Source organism: Ahaetulla prasina, chromosome 8, assembly GCF_028640845.1.
Source record: "Ahaetulla prasina isolate Xishuangbanna chromosome 8, ASM2864084v1, whole genome shotgun sequence".
Classification (NCBI taxonomy): domain Eukaryota; kingdom Metazoa; phylum Chordata; class Lepidosauria; order Squamata; family Colubridae; genus Ahaetulla; species Ahaetulla prasina.
In genome coordinates, this window is record NC_080546.1 from 42837170 (window position 1) to 42853519 (window position 16350).

The 16350-nt window shown below is 38.0% G+C and overlaps 1 protein-coding gene across 4 annotated transcripts in view; it reads right to left on the minus strand.

Moving 5' to 3' along the window:
* Positions 1–16350, minus strand: part of JADE1 (jade family PHD finger 1) — a 66078-nt gene that overhangs the window by 35413 nt on the left and 14315 nt on the right. For 2 of the 4 annotated variants that reach the window (XM_058192044.1, XM_058192046.1), the window contains 3 exons: positions 12595–12672; positions 725–807; positions 555–629 (listed from right to left, as the gene is read on the minus strand). In XM_058192044.1, the coding sequence (XP_058048027.1) occupies positions 555–629; positions 725–807; positions 12595–12672 (236 nt within the window). Of the gene's footprint in view, positions 1–554; positions 630–724; positions 808–1750; positions 2084–12594; positions 12673–16350 lie in introns of those variants that run through there. The other 2 variants (XM_058192047.1, XM_058192045.1) reach the window with 2 other exon arrangements.

A 16350-nucleotide genomic window follows, 5' to 3' on the forward strand; every position in this document is an offset into this window, starting at 1 on the left:
TCTTTTTCCAGCATAAGCACTCCATCAATAAATAATGTCCAAGCTGTTTTGATAAATAACCACCTGACACAACCTATAATGGCAACAGTGACCTTTATATAAGTAATACAGAATAAAAGTTAAGAGGGGTGGATGTCAAGACCCAAAACATAATTTATTTCAGAAACATCCAACTAAGAAAATATTCATATTTTCTACTCTGATATTCAAGGAATGTGACCATTTGTAATTCTTATATGCATTTGCATTTTACCAAATCCACTATGAAAAGCAAAACAAATTCATATTTCCTGCTTTTCTGCAGGAAAAAATGCATAAGAAACATTTAACAAGACAAATGTGTCTAGTTTCACTTCGCTAAACCAAAGTTCTTATTTATCAATCTGCTGTAATGATTAATAACATACAGAAAACACTCCTGAATAACATTTCCACTCTTTACCAACAAATTGGGGAAGGGGGTGGAGAGGAAAAAGAAAAGAAAAAAAAAGAAAAAAGAAAAGAAAATTGGGTTGGTGCTAAACCAATCCAATATTCATGGCTAAATAACTAACTTGATGCTGGCAGGGACTGTGGCAGCAGCTGAGCTCCCTGATCTCCTGGCCAGAAGAAAGGTTGCTGGGTGCCAGCTGAGATGGAGCGGAAAAGGAAAGAAAAAGAAGTATTAGGAAAAAAGATACATCTGTACTTCAGCAAGATGCCATGATAGATATCGAAGTAATACCTCTGATGGTTTTCGGTCTTTACTCTTAGAGCATGAACTCCTTTGAGGCTGAGATCTAGAATGCTGGGACCAGGTTGATAAGCCTAGAAAACAGAAAGAAATATAGCTGAGAATGTACATGCTCCAAATCCATACAAGATACTTAGACCAAATTTCAGTAAGAAGAGTTTGTTTTTCATCTTTTAATAATGGACTTGTGTACTGTTGGGTGATCCTGTCAAAATTACAGCTTTGATTTTGAAAAAAAAATATGAAAATCTACAAACATTCATTTTCCTTAAATTACAATGCTGATTTTGGCATTAACTTAGATATGTCTTATGGAAGTGACAATTATCTATATTTATACAGTATCAACCCAAACAAAACTGAATTAAAAATTAAAAATCAATCAATCACATTTCTTGCCTGTTTCAGGTTGCATTAATTTTTCCAACTCTTCTGGGATTACACTTTAAAACAGTTCCAAATTTTAACTTCATGAATGCCAAAAGAAAAAGAAAAAAAAAACATTCCAGGCAAAATTACAAAATTAATGAAATATTGAACAATCCTTATCATTGAAAACTCAAAAATGCCAAAATAAAACATTAAAAAACAAGTAAAAACAGAAACAAGAATACTAATACTTTGGAACTATTTTTATAAAAGAAATTAATTTACCATCTTCTGTATAGATATAAAGAAATTTTCTTTTCTTACACCACTTATTTCACGGTTAATTAAAAGTTCTAAATCTAGCGGTTTACTGAAAAAGGCAAAATTACACTCATACTGGGGCATTGTAACACTTGGACATGTCAATACATTGTCCTCTACAAATAGTTGGAGTAACTACAGAAACCAGAAAACACTGATAACATTGGAATTAAAAATAAAATATTCTTTTCACAATCTAGAGCCACAGGATATATATTTGAAGCACCTATCAACCATGAATTCAGGTAGCCCTGGATTTACAATCACAATTAGAACTGGAATCTTAGTTGTTGAACAAAGCAGATGCTAGTTAAATTCTTCACTCACCAAACATAATCCCAGCAATTTCAATTGCAATTGCTAAGTAATCTCCCCATTATTAAGCAAAAGAGTTTAATAATAAAAATATTTCAGCTTTGTATGGAACTGAAATGGTTCTGGCAGGCAGCTCCTTGGAAGTGAAAGGACTGCCTGCCAGAGAGTTTCAGCTCTAAAAGGACCTGAAATTTTCTCTGTAGGCAGCCCCTTTGTTCTCAAATGTTCCTACAACCTATTGAATGATATCCCCTTCTCTCCATGCACAAAGAAGAAATTTTTCGTAGGACTGCAGCAATGAAGCTGAAATCTTCATGAATTCCTGCAAAGGATTTCAGCTTTCCTCCATCCTCTCTGCTGGCTTCTCCGTGACTTTTTGAGGAAGCAGACGGACAAGACCACAAATGGCCATCACATGGTTGTGTTGGGCATGGCATCACATGGTCAAAAATATGAACAAGCTGGCCCATGCCCAAAATAAGATCAAGTGACCAGAGGAAAAGAGAACAGCACAATGTTTTTACAATGGCCAGAAGTCTTTACATGCCATAAACACACACTTTCTTAACTTTTAACAGTTGTTAAAAAAAAAAGTAAGTCAAGAATCTTGCTGAAAAACAGGCTTCAATTTTTGACATAAGCAGCTCTTAATTGAACAATTTGATTTTGATGAGATTACTACTAGTCCTTCACTTATGACCATTTGTTTAGTGACCATTTGAAGTTACAACAGCACAGAAAAAAATGACTTACAACTATTTTTCATACTTACAACCAATATAGCATCCCCATGGTGTTGTGACCCAGGACCAAGTAGATAATAATAAACTTAGTCCGTGGAAAAACAAACTTTATTCAAACAGCTGGGAATTACTTCATTCCCTGCATAGTTCAACTCAAAGTAAAACAAATGCCTCCTGACACAAATTCCTCAGTTATCTCACAAACCTTAGTCCAATTAGGCAAACTGCAAAAGGCCCTTCCTGGCAAACGTCCAGAAGCCACAAAAACAAAGACGTACATGAAGCAGAAGATGCAGCTACAACGTTGTTTTCTGGCAAAGCTGAAACGCTGGTGCTGGTCTGTTTTAAGCCTTATGGGAGGGGCCAATCACCTCTTGGCCCTACTTCCGAGTTGTCCTCTCTGCTTGAGCTGCTCTTGCCTTCTGGCAGCTCTTCTCATGCGTGCATTAGGAAAAGGCTCCTCCTGTTCCTCTGCTTCACTATTATCAGTCTCTGGAGGCTCTGGAGTTCCCACCTCACTTCCCGATGGCTCTGGCCTCACCTCAGCCTCATCGCTGTCCGACTCCGTTGCCAGCTCCGTAGGCTGCTGACGGATCACACCACATGGTCATATGATCAAAATCCAGATGCTGGGCAACTGGTTCATATTTATGATGGTTGCAGTATCCAAGGATCATGTGATCTCCTTTCGTGACCTTCTGATAAGCAAAGTCAATCGGGAAGCCAAATTCACTTAACAACTATGTTACTAACTTAACAACCACAGTGATTCTCTTACCAACTGTGGCAAGGTTGTCAAATGGAGCCAAACTCACTTAACAACTGTCTTGCTCAGCAACAAAAATTGTGGTCATAAGTAAAGGACTAGATGTAAAACAGATATCTCCCAAAATGTATTTGTTCACTGGTTAATGAAACTGAAAATATTTCTTTCAAGCAACAATATCAAGCTCACTGAAGTCAAGGAAAATATTAGAAGCGAATACGCCTTGAGAGTAAGTAAGATCTTAAAGTCCAAACTCGGTGGAGGAAACACCATAATTAATACCCAGGCAATTCCAGTCATTTGATACTCAACTGGAATAGGGTACTGAACTAGACTCAAGCAGAACTAAATGACCTGGATAGGAAGACACCCCCCAAAAAAATAATGATAATGAATCGTACTCTTCATCCACGCCACAACACTAACAAACTTATCAAGGAAAATATGTGGGCGTGGAATTTTGTTGCAAGTACATTAGATGGTTGAAAAAGAAAAAAGGTGTTGTAATTGCATTGAAGCTAATTATCATTAAGCCTTACTGAATACTAGAGACCAAACTGGCCTACAAAGAAAGGCCAAATGAAGAACAGAAAAGTGATATGGCAAGACAAAATATTACATGGCTAGAACATATTTAAAAAAGCATCCAAAGCAGGTAACAAAAAAGCATCCAAAGCAGGTAACAAAAAGAACTGGCGATGGCTAAGAGCAAGAAAATTGAAGCAAGGGCAGAGGGGCCAATTCTGGCTGCGTAAGAACAAATGCATACAAAGACAGAATTGACAAGAAAGTAACACACAGCAAATGCCGCTTCTGCAAAGAAGCTGAAACAGGCCATAGTTGCCTGCTGAAGTTCACACAGACAAACAATAGAATAACAAAACAACAACAGTGCACTGAAATATCTGCGAGAAACACCATTAGCAAAGAGCTGGTGGGGGCCACAAAATAGCCAAAAGTAATAGGAAATGAAAACGCTAAATTGTTCTGGCACTTTAGAATTCAAACAGACAGGCAGCTATCACATAAGACCCCAGACTTAACAACTGTCAATAAGAAAGACAACAATATCTGAATAATGGACAAGACAGTACCTGGAGACAGAGAAGAGAAAGAACTGGAGAACATAGCAAAGTTTAAAGACCTGAAAATAGAAACAGAACGACTGTGGCAAAATAAAGCAAAAATATTACCAATAGGAGGTGTGATGGCTCAGTGCTTAAAAACGCTGAACTTGTCAGCTGAAAAGCTGACAGCCTGGGTTTGAGACCTGAGCACCATGTAAACAGGGTGAGGCCCCGTTCCTCCCCCAGCTCTGACCCATCTAATAGTTCATAAGCAAATGTGAGCAGATTAATAGGTCCCACTTCAGTTGGAAGGTGACAGCATTCCATGTCCCTTTGAAAAATTTCTTTTGACAATACTGGCTCCCTCAACCAAGAAATGGAGGTGAGCACCACACCCTACATTCAGACACAACTGGACAGGAAAAGCTTTACATTGTTTTTTTTAGTACCAATAGTAATAGGCACCTCAGGTGCAATTTCAAAACAACTGGAGCACCACTTGAACACCATTGGCATTAACAAACTCAATTGCAAAAGGCAGCTTTATTCGGAAAAGCTTGTATCCTGCAACAATATCTATAACACCATCAAACTTCCACATCTGCCTATCCCAGGTCCCTGGGAAGGACTCAATAGGCAGACAAAAATGTCAAATTCAGTCCGAACATCTGGCGGATTGTGTGACAGACCATACACTAGTCATATTCTCTTTGATTAATTTGTGCTTGGATTCCCTAGCATCGTGATGGAAAACCTATGGCACGCATGCCACAGGTGGTACGCAGCGCCCTCTCTGTGAGCATGAGAGCCTTCGCCCCAGTTCAGCTTCACCACGCATGCGTGCCTCCTGCTGGCCAGTTGATCATTGGGTCTTTGCCGCGCACGCAGGGCGCATAGTGTGTGGGACCATGTGTGCATGTGCAGGGGGGCAGGGTATATGCAGGGGGTGGGGTGGCCATGCATGGGGGTGGAGGCGTGCGGGGGGGCACGCACACATTGCATTGGGGGGGGGGGTTGGGTGTGCACTCATGCGCGTGCTTTCAGCACTCGGTCCAGAAAAAGTTAACCATCACTTCCCTAGCAGAAACAATTAGCCAAAGTAATGAAATTGCCTGTTTGAAATATCAGGTAATGGATTTACAGAAAATTGGTTATATTTGCAGATGGCAAATCAGAATTGACCAATAAACCTGAATCTTCTGTATATATTTTTTTAAAATGGAGCTAATTGAAGGTTTCAGTTTTCTCTGGGTAATAAAATTTTTGCTTTTGGGGGACTAATGAACTATAAAAATAAACTTTCTTGGGATTGTTTCAATAGTGTCTGGAGGCCATAATTTGCACTGAGAATACTCTAGACCAGTGGTTCCCAACCAGTGTGCCGCGGCACTAAGGGGTGCCGTGAGATCTTTTGAGGGTGCCGGGAACTTTTGAGCTACGGAGATTTTAAATATCTATTTCCTTATAAGGGTGCCGGGAACTTTTGAAAGGCTTTCCAAGGGTGCCTCAAACAAGAAAAGGTTGTGCCTCAAACAAGAAAAGGTTGGGAACCACTGCTCTAGACTTATCTTTCCTATGATTTGGCTGACAATTAAATATACTGTCATTAGATATAAATGAGATTTACTTTCTGAATAAAATTAATTAATTAAAAATTAATACTTGCAAAAAGTAATGTTTTGCTACTAGTAATTTATATCATGTGTGGCATTCCTCTAATAAAACTGTACAATTAATGTACTTTTATATAATTTCATTTTTCATGCAGGAGCTTAAACTGTCAGGTAGGGAAAAAAGATTAGAATTCCATTCCAGAGTTATAAATGCATACCATAATGCTGATCTTTTTCTCAAGTTAATCAATAAAATATAATAACTGGAAACAGAACTTTGCTTTGAGTAACTGTTGTATCTCCATTAGGCAGCAATTATTGCAACTAAATGTTTCCTATGTAACTGTTGATCATCATCTTGCAGGAATTTTAACCCATTTCTCCTTACAGAATAGCTTTATCTCAGGGATGCTAGTGGGCTTCCCTTATATGAACTGCCTGCTTCAGGCAACATTTCTATTAGATTTAAGGTCCAGATTTGGACTTGGGTCATTCCAAAACCATTATCTTTCTCCTGTTTTAACCATTACTTGATCATACAACTTGTCTGTTTTGGATCACTGTCTTGTTTAGTTATCCAAGTCCTTTTAGGGAAACATAGGAAGAATAAGATGATTGCCGACTTAACAGATGATTTTGTAAGTTTTTTTAGTAGACAGTCAGTCACATCTGATCTAGGCTGGATGCCAGTTAGATAGAATCCACTGAGATGAGCTAAGCAGGGTCTTGTGTTTTATCTGGATTTCATCCAAGCTTTTTAGCTTCAGGATTATTGTAACTTGCTCTCAATGGAGCAAGCTTTAGAGGCAACCCGGAAACTACAGCTGCTGCAAAATATGAAGCTTTGATTGTTGATGGAACAGTCCCATCACAGGAAGGTAGTATCACTACAAAAACCACTGCACTGGTTCAGCATAAAGTACAATTTCAGAGCATTAAATCTATAATCAAATTTACCTACCTGCCTGCCAGGTAATGAAAAGGCCTGCTTAAGTTTTCAGTTGATATGGATGAAGGAACAACCGTGGCATATCTAAATATCGATCTAAAAAAACTATTTTGGAGCTTTGCACCCGACTGTTAAAAGAACATTCCTTGTTACAGTTTCCCAGTGTACTCCATTCTGCTCCAAGATCCATATCAAGGGCATCTCAAATGAGGTTTACAGATTATTCACTTACATGAACTATTATCATCCATAAACCACTGAAATGTAGAATATATGGCACTTGCTTCTGCAGATAAAGGCACATTTAATGGCTACTTTATTTAAAGAAAAGCTATGATCGGAAAGTAAGATGTAGCAAAGACTTGTGGAAAAAACCCTGTTAACCAGCCATAAACATTATATGACTGCTGAATGTTTACATTCTCTAAGCTTTTGCACGTCTTCTGTATATCCTGCTGTACATGTATTCTTCCAAAGAAAAAGGTGTAAGGGAAAAAGAGAAGCTAGATTTAAACATATTTTTTAAAGGATTAAGTCTCCCATAAGCTGCCACAACACATCCGGTGTCCCAGAGAGCACAACTCAGCAACCAATATGTTATGCTGCGTGGCAGAAGATTAGCTCCAGCATGCCTAATGCAGAACACTGTTGTAAAACCAGCTGCTGAGCATCCAACTATGTCCTAGGCCCGCTCCAGGCTGCTACCATTTCATTAACACTTCAAAGCCAGAACACTCTTACAAACTATACACATTTTCCCTGTCAGTAAATACATTGCTTCTTATATGGCTAAATCTGGTTATCCCACAAGAGTTTATAACATACATGCATGCCTAGCTGCTGCTCCTACTTCCTGTTAGCATTTCCATCTGCCTAGCTCCTTTCAAGCATTCTATTTTGAGTGAGAGTTGGCACAATTGCTAGGAGCACAATTTGTTGGAAAAACCACGCAGCTGGAGCAAAAATGGAAATGATCTGAGCAACCAGCCCATTGTCATAAAACCTTATTTCAACTTCCTGCTAATCCCATGCAGTGCAGGTTACAATGAGCCACATGCCAGGATGCCGCAGAAAATTGCCTGCAACACAAACCATTCTAAACCTAAACCTTTTGTTTTAATAAAATACATGACAAAAGTATGCTACAGATAATAACTGTTATCTGCAGAAATATCTGCAGATGTTTCTTACATACTGTATCAACCTTAATAGCCAACGCAAACTGGGAATTCTCACCGTTATGAAGATTTCTAAAGCCATTTAGCTAAAAATGTTATGCATTCCCATTGTAATTCATAACTGTAATGGAATCAGCTCAAGGAGGAGATGCCAAAAATTGGAGACATGCTAGACCCGTGATGGCGAACCTTTGACGTTCCCGTGTGCCGAACTGCGTGCCGAAAGTGGCACGCAAAACCATCCCGCAAGGCATGCGCAGCCCCGCTGGCCTTCGCACACGTGGGAGCGGCGATACCTGGAAGAGTAGTGGTCCATCGCGCATGCGCGAGCTGGCACCCCAACACCCGGATACCGGCCTGGAAGCGGGCCCGATAAACAGCTGTCCCGGTGCCAGCCTGCACATATGTGCCGGAGTGTGCTCTTCCGGATTCCGCCATCCCGCATGTGCAACGGCCAGCTGATCACAAGAATGCGGAAGAGGAGCCAGCGAAGCCGTGCATTCTTTGCGAGATGGTTTCGCATGCCGCTTCCAGCATGCGTGCCATAGGTTTGCTGACACTGTGCTAGACTATTAGGATAAAAGGAATCTTAACTTTCCTTCCTATAATCTGGAAAAATATAGTTGAACAAGACCTGATAAAGCTGGTATCTTCCAAAGGTTAATAATGAGCATATTATTCTTTTCTGTTCCCACTACAGGTTAATACACGACAGTTGCATAATTAGGTGGTAGATTGCTATCATTAATGACATTATCCAAATCCCAATTCTACTTAAGATACAGTAAGCCCCATTTCCACATCTTTTGTCATTCTGGAAGTTAGAATGCTTGAGGCAAACATAGGAAAAGTGAGAGTTGCAATAGAACTTGAGCTTTTCTTCCTTTCTGAAAAATGCCATTGGGGTTTAATAATTTCAGTTATTAAAACTGAATAACTGCATCCTTGATGAAGGAATGGTTTCACTACAGTGAATTGCAGCTCACTCTCAAACCACCATGCTAGGAGGCTCTTGGCTAATTAAGAAAGAGTATTAACCCCTTTTCTCAAATGCTGGAGGGTCTCGTTCCATCTTTTAAGAAAAAATTAAGCTATCTTCCATTAATAACCAAAATAATTCCCCCATTTCCGGGAATTACCTCATAAATACGGTATACTAAGGATACCTACTGCCTATATCTTTGATGCTTCTGAAACACTGCAATCAATAATAATACTGGTAAGTTCCCATGAGGGATATCCAAAAGATATTCATGTGAGAGTTCCAAACTATGAACTCAAGACACAGTATGTTGGGATTACAGCTCTCAAAATTTCATAGATGAACTAAACGTATAGGAAAATTTCCCTTTTTAAAAGGAAAACTTCTAAAACTTTTCTTTTTAAATCTCTGTAAATTTGATGTAGTAGTTAAGGCATCATACTAGAAACCAGGGTATTTTGAGTTCTAGTGCTACCTTAGGCACAAAACAAGCTGGATGATCTCGGACCAGTTACTGTTTTTCAACCCTAGGAAAAAGACAATGGCAAACCACTTTCGAGAAACCTTGTCAAGAAAACTGCAGGGAATTGTCCAATTGGACACAAGAGAACAAAAGGTAAAAATGCAAGAATATAGTATTGTGTAGGATTTAATAAAACCCTATATGGCTTTGCATGAAGTTACTTCAGGACTATCTCCTCCAACCAAAACTGACTGGATACACGTCACAAAAGAAATTCCTAATAATTCCTTATTTCTGTGAGAAATGGGATTCAGAAAACATTTTTATATTCCAGGATTATTAGTGTAGCATGAAATTAGGATTTAATTGAGTATGTTTTAAAGTTTATATTTAATGTGGATATTTTAGTAATTTTACCTTTTTATATCAACTGTGAACATTTTAACTGTTGTAAATTACCATGAGTAAAAAAAAAAAAACGGAAGGAAGGAAGGAAGGAAGGAAGGAAGGAAGGAAGGAAGGAAGGAAGGAAGGAAGGAAGGAAGGAAGGAAGGAAGGAAGGATTATGGCAGACTCAAAACTTCCAATATGTCAAGGGAGAAAGTTGAAATTAGCTAAATATCTAAATATTTAGATGACTGGAAGTAACCTACATAAATCCAAATCTCATAACTGGTTGCAAACTCTATTAAAATATGTTCCCCTGCTGTCATACTTCCTTGTAAAATGAATGCTAAAACAGAATCTCCAATTCAGAAAGTACACTAAACAAACTTATCTTGAATTGTTTACCAATCACATACTGTAATGTAAGCAACAAAAGAACTGAATTGGCTGTATATTAGCACATAATATGATCATAAAGTACGATTCTACACACTTATTTTGTTACGGTTTATAACATTGTGAGAACATAATCGTTAGGGCTCTTTATATCTTCAGGGCTGCCAATAATTTTATATATTTATTGTGTAGACTGAAATACACAAGCTATTCTTTAATCTAAAATTCTTCTAATTCTGCCCACTTCAAACAGTGGCCAAAATGGAAAGAAATGGCTGTTCCTTGAAGCCTAAGGGAAATCAAAATATATGCATTCTATATTATCCTTGGAACAGACTCAAAATAAAAGATAGAGCTAGTTGGGAACTAAATTTAAAATATAACTATTCTATTTTATCAACTTATAATTCTTCTCTGCATTATATGTTGGTTGACCTCCCAATTACTATCTTAATAAGCTGATTAATACAATATTATAGTTTGTATAATACCTGATGAACCTACTGCATATTTACTTATGTAAAATGGTATTTTAGTTGCATATATATGATTCATGTTATCTGAATTCAATATTCATTGGATCAACCTCAATAATTCTAATTATATAACTAATGTACATAATGCACATCAAAAACATAAACACACATACATACATACCTAACAATGTATTTACAAGGTAGAAAGCAATTTATAAAGAAAATATTAATTTCACAAACCTTTATAAGTTAAAAGAACTATTTTTCTCCATTACAAATATAACTTCCTATTCTGAATCCAAAGGAGACACTGTTCTTCAATGGTTCTCCACTTTCTTCCAAGGCCAAGTCCAGTTGGTGTTCTGCTATTTAACACCTACATGAAAATTCTGGGTGACATCACCCATCAGCATGGAATTAAGTATTATCAATAGGCTAATGCTGATCAATTTTACATCTCTCCCCTGGCTTTTCCAGTGGCTGGACTTCAGCTCAACCCTGACAAGACTGAATGGTTCTGGAGTTTTGTCCCCTCCCTTCTCCAGATCTAGTGATTTTTCACATTGTAAATCAGGTTACAGTCACCACTAAGTCAGCGAGTAACCTGGAGGTTTTCTTGTACTCATGGCTCCTTCTCATGGACAGAGGGCAGCTGCGGACAGAGAGCTTTTGCACTAATGCATCTTGCCCATCTGTTGCAACCACTGCTGGACTGGAAGGCACTACTCACTGTGGTTTATCACCTCCTGGATGCTGTATTGTACATACTGTATATAAGGTTTGAGCATTCAGAATCTTCATCTGGTCTAGAATGCAATGGCACATATGGTTTTGGATGTAACATCCACCCATATAACAGTAAAGCAAACCGTGTTGTCAGTATCAATACTTCTATACTTTCTCATCCAAACAATTTGGGTATATAAACTAATTTAAAAAATGCAGATTCTGTTATTTTTTTCTGAACTAAATTCAGAATCGTGTTCTATAAATAGAAAGTTCCAGAACACTATGTATCTTGAAGGAATTTCCTAGGCATGACTTCTCTGTAAATGCCCATTCTCTGTAAAATAACATCCCTTTGGAAATTCATCGTCAGCTGTAGACTAAAACTTGTCCAATATTCCAAGGTAGAAAGTTTTGTAACTCTAGTGCTTTTAAGATTGTATTTTTGCTCCCTGGTGTTGGCATGTATATTAGTTACTGCACATATATGTCAATTTTAGAGTACAAGATCATCTTGATTTCTGCCCAGAAATACTTCTAAAAACATATTTGAACAAAATATTTTTACTGTCAATAAGTTCATTTGGTTCAACTTAAAAATAAGTTCAACGTATTTTTCATAAATTCTTGCAATTAATTCTCACAGGGAATCACTTGTAAATTGATACTTCTCAAGTATTATTGATAATTGATAATAAAGCTGATCTACAAATGATCACTTGTGGAATAAAAATCAAGTCATGAAAACCTATAACTCTCAAATGTTAGTGAACTACTGATAAAAAGAAAAGAAAAAAGAAAAATTATAAATTTACAATTATAAAATGAGAATTGAGAAACTATTCTAACAGATAAGATTTTCTTAAAGATTTGGAACCATAACCAAGTGTTTTGGTTTCAAACATTTATTATTGTAGTGTGTAAATAAACTCATACAATGCCTTACTGGGGCATACCTTTAAAGTTCCTTGATTTTAGCAACCTTTTAGCAAACACTACTCAGCTGATACAATGCAAAACACCTTTGTTATTTAAAGTATCACTTTAGAAATTGTGTAAATAAGCTCATACTCCTGGTGTGATCCCAGTACAACAAAAGGAAGCACTTACTGCCATTGTCATCAGAATCTTCACTGCTGCTGGGAATTCGACCTCGTTTCATGATCTTCCTGAGTAACAGCAGGCAGCCTGTGAAGCAATGCAACAAAAGTTAACCCACAGCAAGTCATCAGGTTTTGATCAAAGAACAACTAGTCAGAAATGAAAACAAACAAAATTAAGCAGCACAAATATAAGCAATAAATATCCAAACTCTATTTACATACAACCACAGAAATTTAAAGATAAATCACAAAAATATCAAGCCGTATATATATTTTATGCCTTTAACAGTAGCCAATTCATAGAAATTGCAACAGAGCCTCCATAACCTTTGCTATATATGGCATTTAGATAAGTAACATGGTTCTTATGGTTGTGATCATGTGAATGCAGGGAGAAGGTCTGTTGTAATTACAGTTATTCATTAAGTGACAAGTTGTAAGTCAAGGACTACTTGTCTCTATTTAAACATACACTAGGAACAAAATAGTTCCCATTTTAATGAATGATCTCTTATGACCTAGGAACAGAAACTATAGCAGCACTTCAGGTTCAAGAACAACAGTAGGAATCGAAGTGGCATGCAATGGAGAAAAGACCTTTCTCCTACTCTTCTCTTTTATAGGACCAAATATTTCCATGCAGATAGTCAGAGAACGAACACTGGCTGTCTTTCCTTATATTTCAGTAAGAGATATGGAGGGAGGGAGGGGAAAAATCCCTCAATATGAGAAATGCAGTAAATTTTGGGTATGTGGTATGATGGTGAACTAGACAGATTTTCTCCATGCAGGAGTTGTGCAAAGTAATCCACAACACATTGAAACTATGGAAAAGAAGTTGTAACCTTCAACAGGCTAATCATATGCCATAGGTCTCTTGAATCCGCTTGCCTGCTTCTTTCTATCCACTAAGATCCTTGGCTGTAGCAACTATTTAAAGAGCCCAACTAGTGACACTAGAAGCTTCAATCGCAATATTACAAGAGCAAAAAATACATTCAAGCTTAATGTCAACCGCTTCAAACTTGATTGCAGAAAATATGACTTCTGCAACAGAGTTAATGCTTGGAACTCATTACCTGACTCCATAGTCTCTACTCAAAATCCCAAAATCTTCAACCAAAAACTGTCTACTATTGACCTCACCCCATTCCTAAGAGGACTATAAGGGGCGTGCATAAGAGCACAAAAGTGCCTACCGTTCCTGTCCTATTGTTCCCTTTATTATATCTAATTAATATAGCTAATGCATATTCTTTACTTATATATATATATATATATTTCATATGTTTTTTTTACTTATGACAATGTTTATGTATACTGTTGTAACAAAATTAAATTAAAAAAAAGTTTTAAAATGCTATATATATATGGCAAAGGAACAAACAGAATGAAGCACTAATTCTCCTTATGTACATGCAATAAAATAAATAAATCAGTATCATAATCTACCTTACACAATTAAAAAATCCTTGAAAAAAATTTAGTGGTTCTTCAACTACTCATCCGGGATTCGTTCCAGGAGGCACAAGTATTAAAAACAATGGGTACCGAGCAAATCACATGACTTACATGACCCTTTATTTCAGCCAGAAGCAGAAATGAGTCACAAAGCAGCTGATGTCCACAAGTTCTACCTTGCATGATGAGTACTGGGAGAAAGATGAGTACCAAGGTAAGATTTGTGCCTCAAAACACATTGAATACTGAATTTGATGAGTTTTGAAGCAGTTGAATACTGAAGTATATGACTGAGCAGCCTGTGACAAATCTCACAGTGCTTGTTAAAAATGGTATTCATGTAAAAGATAATTCCCTTCTCACACTTATGGCGGTCTGTGTCTTCCTCAATGTTGGGGGACTCTGAAGTCTAGGAGTTGAGGATTCTGTGTAGGTTCTTAGCTATTTGTAGTAGTGCACTCTTCCAGAAAGAGAACTCCAATGTCATTCCTGGGATCTGTTGGAGCTACTTAGCTTAGGATTCACAGCCCATGTGTTCCTATCACTGCTGGGGCCACTTTGACCTTTATTTTCCACATCCTCTCCAGTTCCTCATTCCTGGTGTTGCTATCACTTGGCATTGCTATATCTAGCACCACTGCTGTCTTCTGGTATTTTTTTATTACCATGATGTCTGGTTGATTAGCCAGTACCTGCTTCTCTATCTGGACCTGAAAATCCCATAGGATCTTAGCCTTATTTTCCACAACTTTCTATGGGATTGCCTACCTAGACTTAGAAGGTCTAGCCCATATTCTCTACAAATGTTCCTGTACACAATACCAGCTACTTGATTGTGCTGTTAAGTATATGCTGTTTCTGCATCTTACAAGTGTCACTTCATGTTGGACTGTCTCCGAGGTCTCTGCACAGTTTGCACCTTGGGTCCTGTCTAGTGTGGTAGAACCCTTTATCTATATATTTGGTGCTTAGTGCTTGTTCTTGTGCTGCTCTGATCAGTGCCTTGGTGCTGTCTTTTAGTTCAGCCCCTTCCAGCCACAGGTAGGATTTCCCAAAGTCTCCCATCTCCGCTATCTGTCAATGGTACATTCCATGAGGGGTTTTGTCTTGCTGTGGGACTTCCTCTGCTTGATCTTTCTCCCACATCTGTTGCTGTTGATGTGTTCCTGGATGTTCTGGATTTCATCCAGGATAGTAGCTTTGACATTCACCATAACCCAACCGCCCTTTTCTGTTTGGTGTACAGTATCTGGGTGCTGGACTTGGGATAGAAACCTCCATACATTGTGAAAAGTCTCTGGGTGTTCACATTCACAGCTTCCATGCCCTGTTTGGCCAGGTCACTATACCAGCGTACATGTTGATGGAGTGGATTTATTCTTCCCACTAAGCTTGCTCTTCAGAACCTATCTAATCCTTTGGTGGTACTTGGATGTTGCTCTCTTCCTTGCCTCCTCATTGTAATTTCCGGGTGACTGTGGGATACCAAGAGACTTATAGCTGGTCTGTAAATATGCTATGTGATCCATTGGTAGTTCAATCTAAACTACTTTTCCTCTCATCTACCATCTGGCTACAATTATCTAGTGTGAATGACATCCTAATGTCCTCAATGTAGATCCATGTCAAGTGGATCAGCAAGTTGATGTCTTTATTTATTTATTCATATTTTTATACCGCCCTTCTCCAAAGACTCAGGGCGGTATACAGCCAATAATGTCTTATTCATTCTTTGCATACAACTCGATGTCATCCATGTATAAGAGGCATCTGATATTAGCTCAACTCTTAAACTTACATCCATATCCATCCTTTATGATTATCTGGCTGAGGGGGCTTAAGCTCAAGCCAATGGAGAACAGTACCAGAGACAGTACATCATTTTGGTATATGCTGCACTTGATAAACACTTGTGTAAGCTGTTGATTTCTAGTGTTGTCTTCCACAGTCCCATTGAGTTCTTAGGGTTCTTAGTGTCCTGTTGACATTGTATAGTGCTAGGCACTTACATGCGTGCAGCATTGAGTCATAGGCTTTCCTGTACTCAGTCCAGGCTGTGCTCATAATGCTCTACCTAGACCTTGATTTTTAGGTGGCTATTCTATGAGCAACTTGTGTTTTGAGACTATTGTTTCTAATGTCTTTCTGAGCTGTGTTCACGTACTGCCCCATATGGTCTTGTAGTTTGCTATAACGTCTGTTAAGTCTTTTCATGTTTTGAGGAGGCAGGTTACTAGTTTGTAGTTCGTTGGTGCCATTTCTTTGTGGAGGTCTTTTATGATCAGCACTATCCTTCCTTAGT